This window comes from Hypanus sabinus, chromosome 2, assembly GCF_030144855.1.
Source record: "Hypanus sabinus isolate sHypSab1 chromosome 2, sHypSab1.hap1, whole genome shotgun sequence".
NCBI classification, from domain to species: Eukaryota; Metazoa; Chordata; class Chondrichthyes; order Myliobatiformes; family Dasyatidae; genus Hypanus; species Hypanus sabinus.
In genome coordinates this window covers 167,670,270-167,684,552 of record NC_082707.1, presented here as the reverse complement: position 1 = coordinate 167,684,552, position 14,283 = coordinate 167,670,270, and the positions used below count along the sequence as shown (strand labels likewise).

The 14,283-nt window shown below is 41.1% G+C and overlaps 1 protein-coding gene across 3 annotated transcripts in view; it reads right to left on the bottom strand.

Annotated features, from left to right (window-relative positions):
• The window catches only part of eml1 (EMAP like 1), a 263,264-nt gene that overhangs the window by 239,732 nt on the left and 9,249 nt on the right, over nt 1–14,283 (bottom strand). The window contains exon 1 of one of the 3 annotated variants that reach the window (XM_059958978.1): nt 8,805–8,826. The exons of the other annotated variants lie outside the window; for them this stretch is intronic. Coding sequence (XP_059814961.1) covers nt 8,805–8,811 — 7 coding nt within the window. The 5' untranslated portion in view covers nt 8,812–8,826. Of the gene's footprint in view, nt 1–8,804; nt 8,827–14,283 lie in introns of those variants that run through there. 3 annotated transcript variants of the gene reach the window in all.

Genomic DNA, 14,283 nt, shown 5'->3' with positions numbered 1-14,283 from the left:
TATTAAGGTAATTGAGAGATCAGGGATCAGAGCATGAAAGTAATGCTGAGGAAAAGAAAAGAAGGCACGAGGAACTGAAGGAACTGCTCCTGCTGCTGTTTCTAGGGCTATGAATGCATCCTCAAGAACAACATCCACTTATTGTGTGTCAGATGTGACAAAGCCACTGAAGGGATTTTATCACCCAATCAGGCAGAAAATATAAAAGCCTGAAAGTCCATACTACTAGGCCCAATGACAGCTTCATCTGGCTGTTATAAGACCATGATGAAATGGACTGCTGACTGCAGAGGTTGCTGCACTATATTCTGCCTTCCCCTTACACAACCTTGTCTTCCCCTTGCTATACTGATGTGATCAAATTATTTGAATGGATAGCATGCAGATCAACATTTCTCTCCATCTTGGTACATGTGACAAGAATGAACAAATTTACCAATTTAACCACATAATAAGGGTAGGAAGTGAAAAGATGTTCTCGATGGGATTTAATGATGGTCATTAGACCATAAGACAAAGGAGCAGAAGTTGGCCATTTGGCCCATCGAGTCTGCTCCGCAATTTCATCATGAGCTGATCCAATCTCCCCTTTAGTCCCATTCCCCCGCCTTCTCACCATAACCTTTGATGCCCTGACTACTCAGATACCTATCAATCTCTGCTTTAAATACACCCAATGACTTGGCCTCCACTGCCGCCCGTGGCAACAAATTCCACAGATTCACCACCCTCTGGCTAAAAATTTTTTTTCACATCTGTTCTGAATGGGTACCCTTCAATTCTTAAGTCATGCCCTCTCGTAATAGACCCCCACCATGGGGAACAACTTTGTCACATCCACTCTGTCCATGCCTTTCAACATTCAAAATGTTTCTAGGAGGTCCCCCCTCATTCCTCTAAACTCCAAGGAGTGCAGTCCAAGAGCGGTCAAACGTTCCTCATATGTTAATCCTCTCATTCCCAGAATCATTCTAGTGAATCTTCTCTGAACCCGCTCCAATGTCAGCACATCCTTTCTTAAATAAGGAGCCCAAAACTGCATACAGTATTCCAAGTGAGGTCTTACCAGTGCCTTATAGAGCCTCAACATCACATCCCTGCTCCAATACTCTATTCCTCTAGAAATGAATGCCAACATTGCATTCGTGTTCTTCACCACCAACTCAACCTGGAGGTTAACCTTAAGGGTATCCTGCACGAGGACTCCCAAATCCCGTTGCATCTCAGATCTTTGAATTCTCTTCCTATTTAAATAATAGTCTGCCTGTTTATTTCTTCTACCAAAGTGTATGACCGTACACTTTCCGACATTGTAATTCCTTTACCACTTCTTTGCCCATTCCCCCAATCTATCCAAGTCTCTCTGAAGACTGATTCCTCAGCACTACCAGCCCCTCCACCTATCTTTGTATCATCAGCAAACTTAGCCACAAAGCCATCTATTCCATAATCCAAATAGTTGATATACAACGTAAAAAGTGGCCCCAACACAGACCTCTGTGGAACACCACTGGTAACTGGCAGCCAACCAGAATGGGATCCCTTTATTTCCACTGTTTCCTGCCAATCAACCAATGCTCTACCCACGTATGTAACTTTCCTGTAATTCTATGGGCTCTTATCTTGTTTAGCAGCCTTATGTGCAGCACCTTGTCAAAGGCCTTCTGAAAATCCAAATACACAACATCCACTGCATTTCCCTTGTCTAGCCTACTTGTAATTTCCTCAAAAAATTGCACTAGGTTTGTCAGACAGGATTTTCCTTTAAGGAAACCATGCTGAGTTCTGCCTGTCTTGTCATATACCTCCAGGTACTCCATAACCTCATCCTTGACAATCTACTCCAACAACGTTCCAACCACCAATGTCAAGCTAACAAGTCTATAATTTCCGTTTTGCTTCCTTGCCCCCTTCTTAAACAGTGGAGTGACATTTGTAATCTTCCAGTCCTCTGGAACCATACCAGAATCTATTGACTTTTGAAAGACCATTGCTAATTCCTCCGCAATCCCCACTGCTACTTCCTTCAGAACACAAGGGTGCATTCCATCTGGTCCAGGAGATTTATCTACCCTTCGACTATTCAGCTTCCTGAGTACTTTCTCTGTTGTAATTGTGACTGCGCACACTTCTCTCCCCTGACACCCTTGAGTGTCCGGTATACTGCTGATGTCTTCCTCAGTGAAGACTGATGCAAAATACTCGTTCAGTTCCTCTGCCATCTCCTTATCTCCCTTTACAATTTCTCCAGCATCATTTTCTATCGGTCCTATATCTCTCACCTGTCTTTTACTCTTTATATACTTGAAAAAGCTTTTAGTATCCTCTTTGATATTATTTGCTAGCTTCCTTTCATAGTTCATCTTTTACCTCTTAATGACCTTCGTAGTTTCCTTTTGTAAGCTTTTAAAAACTTCCCAATCCTCTGTCTTCCCACTAATTTTTGCTTCCTTGTATGCCCTCTGCTTTGCTTTTACTTTGGCTTTGACTTCTCTTGTCATCATCCAGGCAACAACAGTATCACTCAGCATGATAATGGGGGCAAACCTCTGCAGGTGGAAAGTGAAACTCAACCATGTCAAAGGAACAAGTTGGGAAACTACACCGGGGAAACATGGGTTAACTTGCAGAAAATGCAATGATGGAATTGTGGGCTAGGAACATGCATGTTTGAACAGCCGGGGATTTTGAAAATGGGGCAGTGGTTCATGAGAGCACAGGAGTCAGATTGTTTTGGACTGTTTAAAAGAAATGTCATCAAGGTTATATAGTTCAGAGGGATGGTGATGGTTAGCAGTTTAACAGCAATAGTGTTACAGTAGACAGAGTTGGGTCCGATTATATTGTTACATATTCTGGCAACAATAAATGAGTTTGGCAAGGGCTTTTATAACGAACAACACGTTTATTAAACACTGAAAGCAAACCCCCCAAAAGTAAACAAACACCAACGTAACCGGAAACAGCTGCTGTGCGGCAGCTCAAACAGTTCTTAAAGCGATGCAGCTCAAACAGTTCTTAAAGCAATGCAGCTCAAACAGTTCTTAAAGCGATGCAGCTCAAACAGTTCTTTAAAGTAGTATTGCCAAAAGTTCGAAATGCTTACAGTCCATTTAAAAGGAGAGACTTTATAAGACAATTTAAATTCTCTTTCACATCGTTTTGCTTTGATCCCCGGTGTCGAACTTCCCACGAAGAATTAACGAAACAGAACGAAACGGCTTAAAAGGCACTGACCTTTCCTTTATCACACTGTCCTCAATCTTCTGCTACCCCGCAGAGATTAACATGAGAACAGTCAACGAATTCCTTTCCAAATAAGGATTAAATAAGGTCGAACCTGTTTCACAGTCGTAAATCGATCCTCCTCGATCTTTAACTCCTGAACTCCAATATTCACTCTCCACTGATTCTCAAACTAGCAGCATTGTAAAGAACCTGCTGGCAATGACCTTTTAAACTTTAGGCATTAGATAAAACTTCATCTTTCAACTAAACTGCATCATCACATTAAATCACGCAGTAGCATGAAGTCAACTTGGCAAATCCAGCCACGAACTGCCCCTCCTCACAAGGTGGGGTCTTCCTGTTATAACCTGTAAAAACCTGTCACATGATCTCTACTGGCGGGAAAATTACGTCACTCCACCATCACAAGACCATTACCTCAAGTCCAGTAGAGCTTCAACCCCAGTCACGTGACAAGGGCTCCACTGTCATGTCTCGAGTACGTAACACCTCCCTCCAAAAAAAACATTTTTGGTCTGACAAGAACAAAAATTTTTAACAACTGCTTACAAGATAACAAATGTATAAATTTTATAACATACATAACATACAATACCATCATACAACAGCTTATAACACAATACAGTAGGAGTGTTACAATTTAAAAAAACCACTCCATAAAAAAAATTGCATTGTACATTCAACATTGAGATAGACAATCACAGTGGCATGTCCAAATTCATTCTTAGCTAAATTAATAGTTAAGTTAGCTTTTGAAAGCCTTTCAAACAATTTCTCCACCGCAATAATGTGTGCTTCCCAAGTATCATTTCCTGTCACTAAATCATCAATATAAGCATCAGTATCTTTCAATCCCTGAATCAGAGTTAATCATCCTCTGGAAAGTACCTGGGGCATCCTTCATCCCAAATGGAAGAACATTATACTCATATAACCCAGATGGAGTTACAAATGCAGAAATCTCTCTACCTCTGTCTGTTAATGGAACACACAAATACCCTTTCAATAAATCAACCTTTGTAAGGAACTTTGCTTTTCCAACTTTATCTACACAATCATCTACTCTAGGAATTGGATATGCATCTGTTTTCATTACAGCATTCACCTACCTAATACTACCATCTGGTTTTGGCACCATAACACATGGAGAACTCCAATTCGAGTTAGAATGTCGATATTATTCTCTAACATATATTCAATTTCTTTCTCAGCAAGTTCACATTTTTCCATGTTCATCCTATATGGATGTTTGATAGGTTTGGCATCTCCAACATCTACATCATGTGAAGCTATAGTAGTCCTTCTCAGAACATCTGGAAACAACTCCTTATATTTAAAAATTAATTCCTTCATCTGTTGTTTCTGCTCTAACTGTAAATGTGCTAATTTCTCATCAATATTTTCCAGAATGGTTGAATTTGGTAACCTAACAGAAACAATGTTGGATTTAGAAAAAAAGTCAGATGAATCATCTATCATGTTCCCAGTTAAATCAAACTCATTCTCACTAACCACAACAGTCACAGTATCAGATTGTTTCTCAAAATATGATTTTATCATATTTATATGGCAAAGTTGTGTTGATCTTCTACGATCTGGAGTTTTTAAATCACATAATCCACATCATTGATTTTAGACACAATTTCATAAGGACCATGAAATCTAGCTTGTAAAGGATTTGTCTGCACTGGGAAAAGAACCAACACCTTATCTCCAGGCTTAAACATCCTCATCCTAGCTTCTTTATCATACCAAGTCTTCATTTTCTCCTGAGCCAACTGTAAATTTTCCTTGGCTAAGCTACAAGCTTTATGTAACCTGTCCTTAAATTTCAAAACATAGTCCAACAAATTAGTGTGTACTTCCTTACTAATCCACTGTTCTTTTAATAAAGCTAAAGGTCCTCTAACTCTATGCCCAAACACAAGTTCAAATGGACTAAAACCTAAAGATTCCTGTACCGATTCCCTTACTGCAAATAAAAGTAAGTTTATACCCTCATCCCAGTCACTTTCATTTTCCATGCAGTATGTCCTAATCATATTCGTGAGGGTAGAATGAAACCTCTCCAAGGCACCTTGTGATTCTGGTTGGTATGCAAATGAAGTAATTTGCTTAGCTCCCAATTTATAAACTATCTGTTGAAACAATCCAGACATAAAATTACTGCCTTGATCAGTTTGTATCTCCTTAGGTAGTCCAAAATAAGTAAAGAATTTTATAAGAACCTTTGTCACTGTTTTAGCTTTTATATTCCTAAGTGGTACTGCCTCTGGAAACCTAGACGAAGTACACATGATCGTCAACAAATACTGATAACCAGTTTTTGTCTTTGGTAATGGACCAACACAATCTACAATAACTTTAGAAAGCAGTTCATCAAATGCTGGAATAGGTTGTAATGGAGCTACTAGTGTAACCTGATTTGGTTTACCCACAATTTGACAAGTATGGCATGTTTTACAAAATATTGCCACATCTTTCCTTAGACCAGGCCAGTAAAATGTTTTAATATCTTGTCCACAGTTTTCCTTACCCCTTGATGTCCACCTAAAGGCACATTGTGAGCTAAAGTCAAAATCTCATTTCGATAAACTTTCGGGACAACTACCTGGTAAACAACATTCCAAACCTCACTGGCGGGAATTGTAGGCGGTTTCCACTTCCTCATCAACACTCCTTTTTCCAAGTAATATCCTACTGGCACCTTCTCAATTTCACTATCTAGTAAAGCTTGTTCTCTTAATTTTATAATCTCAGAGTCTCTATTCTGCTCTGCTATCATCTCCTTCCGAGACAGAGATAAATCTTCATAGTCAGACTTCCTCTAAGAATCTTGTTCAAACAACGAAGGTAAGAAAGTCTCTGACACATCCTCAAAACTCGAATCCTGAGTTGAACAGTCATGAGTAACAACCTCATTCTGGGCATCAATCTTTTTAGCCATAGCTCTAGTCACAACACAGGAAGAATCTGTGTTAGAATTCAACTCTGGTTCCTCTGATTCCATTGTCAAATGCACTTCAGGAAAAACTTGTCCACCTGCCAAGTCATTACCTAACAATAAAGAAATACCCTTCACAGGTAAGCTATGCTGTAATCCTACTTTACCAAATCCTGTAACTAACCCTGACTTTAAATTTACGTTATGTAAATGTACAGGCACAAGATCACTCCCAACACCTCTTACGTAATTTACCTCACCAGTATCAGACTCTTCATTAAACTTCAACACACTGTCTAACATCAGTGATTGAGAAGCTCCAGTATCCCCAAGGATTTTTATTGGCACCAGAGTAGATCCTTCTTTCAAGGATACAAACCCTTCAGTTATAAAATGATCATAACCCTTTCTAACCTGGTCAGACTCTAACAAAGCATCATTTGTGTTTATCAAACCCTGTAACTTTACAGGTGCTTCAGTATGTTGCACACAAGCGTCTGGAACTGCTTCCTTCTCTTTCTTTTTCAATCTGAAACAATTAACTATTACATGGCCAGGCTTCTTACAATAGTTACAAATAAGACCAAACTGTTTTTCCTTCACAGGTTTTCCTTCCTCCTTACCTTTCTCATTAAGTTCTGATTTAATTTCTGATTTACCTTGAGTCTCCATGTTATTTTTCCTCTTAAAAATTCTGCCCTGAGGAAACTTATTCTTATGGATTAAAACATACTCATCAGCTAATCTAGCACAGTCCTGCAATTTATCAGTATCCCTCTCATTTAAGTACATCCTTACTTCAACAGGGATGCTTCTTTTAAATTCCTCCATTAAAATCAGCTCTCTCAATGTACCATAGTCCCCATTTACATTTTTAGAAGAAACCCATCTCTCAAAACACACAGCTTCATCATAGGCAAATTCCACATAAGTTTTATCCACAGACTTTTTCAAACTTCTGAATCTTTCCCTATAAGCTTCTGGGACCAATTCGTATGCGTTTAGGATATGCATTTTCACAATATCATAATCAAGTGCTTGCGCAGCTGTTAAAGCTGTATAAACTTGTTGTGCTTTACCTTTAATTACACTCTGTAACAACACTGACCATTTATCTTTCAGCCACTCTAACATCCGAGCATTAGTTTCAAAATGTTGAAAATATCTTTCCACTTCTGTTTCACTAAATGGAGGGACCAATTTAATTTCTTGACTAGCAACAAATGGCTTTTTAGAACCAGAAGACTGATTCCCAGACCTTCATTCCTCCATTGCATATTCAAATTCCCTCTGCTTTTGTTCAGCCTCTAATTTACAACGCTCTAACATCATTTGTTCAATTTGCAACTGCATCTCCAGATCACTTATTGGAAACGACTCTAAAACCGAATCATCAAAAACACCCGAATCCACATAGAGTGACACGATTTTTCTCTGTATTACAGCCTTAGATGTAGTCATCAAAATACCTTTAAGTTGCAATCTACGAGCTATCTCAGATACCTCAGTTTTTTTTGCCTTCACTAATAACTCTGCGCCTGGCGAAGCCAGAAACTCATTAATATTCATTGTTGCCGAAAAACACTCACAAGCCAATCGAACAAAAGAATCAAGTATTCCCCTTTTCCAAAAAACTGATTCAAAAGTTAGCAAGCATTTAAACTTAAACGATCCAATCCCGGACGAGCCCCCATATTTATTGTAACGTTCTCCTTCGGGTGTAACGAACGCCGAATTTAACGTCCGGATAAACCACAGCCAATGCAAACCAGATCGCAGTAAGATTAACCATTTACTGTTCACTCTTCACATTAACATATGGTGAAAACTGTTGATAAAACAATACAAGATTGATACAGTATTTGTTCCTTCCTTAATATCACATTTCAAGTGTAAATACTTGCAAAGGTGACTATAACTACATTACACTAAGGTGCAGTATACAGGGAGAGTTTACCTGCTCCATTGACTACTTTAAATACACTTCCATGCAAACTATCCGCGACTCTTTAACTAACGAAAGCATAAACATTATCTACCGTCGTTACTTCTAACAGGATCGGCATTAACATCTTAGTTCAATATATCGATTATCTATTAACTTACAGCGTTGCTCTCACTGTGATTTCTCATGCCTGCAAAACTACTTGTGCTCAGGTGAGCCTCGTGGAAAGCCCCCACCCTCGCGCTAATTTCAAACCGGTATTTTCCCACAAGACGCGGCGAAACCGGATGTGACGTCATCACATGCCGATATATTTTACATGCAATGAATATACTTTAAACACTCCTAATTCTAACTAGAAAATACTATTGAATGAATTACTAAGCGAAAATATTATAAACTAAATAACTGTCGTAAAGACAGCACATTTATGTTACGTATTCCGGCAACAATAAATATGAGTTCGGCAAGGGCTTTTATAACAAACAACACGTTTATTAGACACTGAAAGCAAACCCCCCAAAAATAAACAAACACCAACGTAACTGGAAACAGCTGCTGTGCGGCAGCTTAAACAGTTCTTAAAGCGATGCAGCTCAAACAGTTCTTAAAGCGATGTTGCAAAAACAGTTCTTTAAAGTATTGCCAAAAGTTCAAAATGCTCACAGTCCATTTAAAAGGAGAGACTTTATAAGACGATTTAAATTCTCTTTCACGTCTTTTTGCTTCGATCCCCGGCGTCGAACTTCTCCCACGAAGAATTAATGAAACGGAACGAAACGGCTTAAAGGCACTGACCTTTCCTTTATCACACTGTCCTCAATCTTCTGCTACCCCGCAGAGATTAACATGAGAACAGTCAACGAATTCCTTTCCAAATAAGGATTAAATAAGGTCGAACCTGTTTCACAGTCGTAAATCGATCCTCCTCGATCTTTAACTCCTGAACGATCTTCACTCTCCACTGATTCTCAAACTAGCAGTATTGTAAAGAAACTGCTGGCAATGACCTTTTAAACTTTAGGCATTAGATAAAACTTCATCCTTCAACTAAACTGCGTCATCACATTAAATCACGCAGTGGCATGAAGTCAACTTGGCAAATCCAGCCACGAACTGCCCCTCCTAACAGGGTGGGGTCTTCCTTTCATAACGTGCAAAAAAAACCTGTCACATGATCTCTACTGGCGCTAAAATGACGTCACTCCACCATCACAAGACCATTATAGCTTCAACCCCAGTCACGTGACAAGGGTACCACTGTCATGTCACAAGTACGTAACAATATAAACTACCTGAAGTAAAAATCAGAGTGGAGAAATTCAGACGGTCAAGCAGTATTTCTGGAGAGAAGAAATATTGATGTCTCTGTCAGGGTGCTGGAGCAGGGACCCAATCGCAGACCCTGTACTGTGCACACTGTGATATTTATTAACAAATCCCAAGGTGCAAACGAAGTCGGCGTCAAAGTTCAGGTAGAGATCAAAACATCCAGAGAAATCCAAAAACCAGAATCAGGAAAACACACTGGCACTATCTGGCAACAAACAGGTGAAAACACAGGACTAAAACACATTGATCAACAAACAGAGGCAGATGATAGGTGGAGCATCTCATCTGTGATGTCTTCGGAGAGGCCATTCAGGAAGGTGTCGTCCTGTGCCTCCGAGTTCCAGCCGCTGGAGGTGACTAGGGTCCAGAGCTCTAAGGTGTAATCTGACACAGATCTGTGCCCCGGTGCATGTGAAGCATTTCCCGGGCGGCCTCTCTCCCATGTTTAGAGTGATCCAATACTTTTCTCATCTCCTCAGAAAATAATGAAAACTGATGCAGAAAGGTGAGCCTGTCTCCCAGACGGCTGTTCCCCATTCTCTCACCCAACCAGACAGTTGGGTGATGACATAGGCTACCTTGGCTCAATCAGATGGAAATGTTGTTGGTAATAATTCAAAAATGAGTGTGCACTGGGAAAGAAAAGAGCAGCAGGTACCAGGCTCACCTGAGTACTTTTCTGGAGGAGGTCGATGAGACCCTTGGATGGGAGGAGCATGCGAGGATGTGGAGGGCAGGGCAGAAGATGTGGTCACAGAATGTTGATGGGCACTCTGGGACAGCTGGAGGGACTGAGTCTGGGCCACAAGATCGGTTACATTGGCAGGAAGTGTCTCCACTGCCCTGAGCACGGAGTCCAACTGGTTCTGGTGTCTCCCAGCATCACTCCCTGTTGTTCCAGGGCAGCTCTCAGACAACCAGGGTCTGCTGGATCCATTCTGGCCAGATTGTACCATCCAGCTGCTGGAGCAGGGATCCATTCGCAGACCAAGTAGTGTGCACACTGTGATATTTATTGAGTAACCAGGAGGTACAAACAAAGTCAGCGTCAAAGTTCAGGCAGAGAGCAAACTGTGGTAATCTATGTTTACCTGTCTGGACACGTCCCTCTGCAGACTGCTCCTGTGGCTCCTCCCACAGACCCCTGTATAAAGGCAATTGGGGCACTGCTCCTCCCTCAGTCTTCGAGATGTCATGCTCCCTTCTGCTGTTAATAAAAGCCTATCGTTCACTTCCAGTCTCCAAGAGTTATTGATGGTGCATCACAAACCATCCAAAGAAATTCAAAAACCAGAATCAGGAAAACTCACTGGCACAATCTGGCAAGAAACAGGTGAAACCACAGGAAGAAAATACACTGAGCAATAAACAGAGAGGCAGATGACAGGTGGAGCACAATGAGACACAGGTGGCAGCAATACAGGTAATAATGGGAAACAGGTGAGAGATGGAGTACTCAGTGATACAGGGGCCGGAGTAGAGCAGGAGCGGGGACAGGAGCACAGAAGCAATCAAGAGCACACGGCAATACAAAATCACAGACTGACAGCTAGGGGGAAACACACAAAAGACAGAGTTCAGCTGAAGGTACCGACAGTCTCCGATTGAGAGTCTGCAGCAGGACCCAAAACAGTGACAATTCTTTTCACCTCTTCTACAGATGCTGAATTCCTCCAGCAGATTTTTAAAAATTCTGTATTCAAGCATTTGCAGCGCCTTGTGTCTCCACAAAATATTTGGAATAGTTCTGTCTAAAAGTTTTCCAGATGTTCATTCAGTTAACATCTTTAGCAACAAAATATGTAATCTAAATTTATACATGGCTTTAAAATAATCTTTTCTCCCTTCTTCCTTCATCCCTTGCTATCACCTAATGAAGTGACCCCCCATTCAAAATCATGTTTTGTCAAATGGTGTACAAATCTCAACTGTGACAATTGATTGAATGCCTCTGTGGATCTACAGAAGTGACAATACATACTTGGACAACTTTAACTGAATGATTTTCCGATGGCATTTCTTACTAATTGTGTTCATGCAATTATACTAGAATATAAATGTTCAGTTAATCAGAAGTCAGCCAGTGATCAGGAGTCGAGGAAACATGCAGAAATTCCTTGTAAGTGTAAATTCCTCGAGTTAGCAACTGTTCAACAGATAATCTCATGGAAAACTTCCAGGAACTGCTAACTACAGGGTGCTGCAAATTGAGCTGTCAGGCACCATTCTGCTTTGTGTAAAAGCTAATTTATACTGAAAGTAACCTTTGAGTCAAAGCTACAAGGCAGACCTTTACCAGCTCATGTTACCTGTCTCAGTGATCAGTAAAGAAATTCCTTGAGCTTTGTTTATATTTGCACTTGCAGAAACTTTGCCAACTGAAATAATTCACACTAAGCTTTCCCAAACATTAAACATAGTTCCTATTGAAATGCTACGTTAACTATACAGTGATAATCCAAGAAGGCCAAAAATAACATCTTTATTCCTAATTTAAGATCCTGGCTTTCAACTTCAAATCTTATGAACTAAGCTCTATGGAGGTCCTTTGCAAATGCTAGCTCACTTAGTGATAATTTTTCCGCTCTTGCGGTACGTGCACATGAATTAATTTGCAATGTTGGAGAGCTTCCATACTGCAGCCTCCATGACTTTGGGGATGGTTTTATGCGCATTGCTCCAGGAAGTGAGATTCTCGTAGGTTTCTTTAATGCCACACACTAAAAACAGCTCTCAATCTGCTTTGCTTTATGTTCGGGCATATTCTGGACTTACGGTATATAGCAAATACTAATTTTAACAGCAGCCAGTCTTCAGACCTAAACGTGGATTTAAAATGCAGCTCTGAATAATAGTATTGTTGGAGCTGCAGACTGGAGCTGATTGCAAACCAGACAATGCTGATTAACATTCATATTGTGGGTCTGGAATATGGGTGCGAAGAAGGAGGTATTTGAAAACTTCTGCGTGTCTCCGTGATGTGGAAGGACACTGGAACGTTTGGAGGAAACCCATGTAGTCACCGGGAAAATGTACACAGGCAATACCCGAGGTCAGCCTCTCAAAGTCGTTGTGAGAGGTGGAAACGGGTACAGGCTGATTTATACTTGTGCGTCGAATGTATGCCATGGGCCAGCCAACAGGGCTCTGGTGAAGCTGTATAGGACAAACCCCTGTACAGTGGATGCAATGGTTTGTAGAAGCATTGATGAACTCCAACTATACCATCGACTTCAGAGGATGAAGGGGATAGAAGGTCTCTGATGGCCCATGCTTCACTTAGGAGCTAAGGGTTCAAGTAAGTAAAGGTCAGGATTGAACCTCAGTCTCTCGTGTTGTGAGACTGCAGTCCAAAAGGCTACATTGCCTCTCTGTGCCCTCAGCTATTGACAGCCTCATCAAAAAACTCATTTGTTTTCTCCAGAAATCAGTTCCATTGAGATCTCATCTGCAGCTGGGTTACACTTACCCTGCAGAGAGGGTAAAGGGGAGGTTCCACCATGTTCAGATCCTATCCTCATACACAATTCTGAACTAAACAGTGTCAGTATCTGAGCTTGTGCCCTACCTGAGTGGTGTATATATAATAGCTATGAGAGTAGTGGTTACGTTTAGGATGGTGAGGTTGTTAGTCATTGGAACATTGCTATACCATGCTGGCAAGTTCAGTTCAAGACTGACTGTCAATAGCTGTGTCTTACCTGCTGTCTGAGTGAGGGAAATCTCTCATTGCTACAGTCAGAAGTTCCCACTTGCTTTGAAAGGCAGCAATCACACCAGAGCCCCAGAAGAGCAGGGTGAGCTGCCGTAATGACTCTCATCCAGTAACACTCACATCTATGGTGATGAAGCACTTTAAGAGGTTGGTTATGGCCGGAGTCAACAAGGAAATAGTCCCACTGCTATTTACCTATCACTGCAATAGGTCTACAATGGATGCAACCTCATTGGCTCCTCACATGGCCTTGGACCACCTGGATAAAACTAATACCTATGTCAGGATGTTGTTTATTGACTCAGCATTTAACACCATCTTTCCTACAGTTCTTATCAAAAAGCTCCAAAACCCAGGCCTTTGTAACTTCCTCTGCTACTGGATCCTCGACTTCCTCACTGGGAGACCACACTCTGTGTGGATTGAAAACAACATCTCCTCCTCGCTGACAATCAGCACTGGTGCACCTCAGGGATGTGTGCTTAGCCCACTGCTCTACTCTCTCTACAACCATGACAGTGTTGCTAGGCACAACTCAAATGCTGTCTATAAATTTGCTGATGACACAACTACTGTTGGCAGAATTTAGATGGTGATGAGAGGGTGTAGAGGAGCAAGATATAGCAGCTAGTGGAGTGGTGTCACAGCAACAACTGCACTCAACGTCAGTAAGACAAAAGAGCTGATTGTGGACTTCAGAAAGGGTAAGATGACAGAATACGTACAATCCTCAGAGAGAGATCAGAAGTGGAGAGAGTGAGCAGTTTCAAGTTCTTAGGTGTCAAGATCTCTGAGGATCTATCCTGGGCCCAACATATCGATGCAGCTATAAAGGAGGCATGGCAGCAACTATACTTCATTAGGAGTTTCAGGAGATTTGGTATTTCACCAAAATCACTTGCCAGTTTCTACAGATGTACTGTGGAGAGCATTCTAACTGGCTGCATCACCGTCAGGTATACATTTGTGAGTGTGGGGCGCGGAGGAGCTACTGCACAGGATTGAAAGGAGCTGCAGAGAGTTGTAAACTTCGTCAGCTCTATCATGGGCACTAGCCTCCGTACCATCCAGGACATCTTCAAGGTGCAGTGCCTCAAA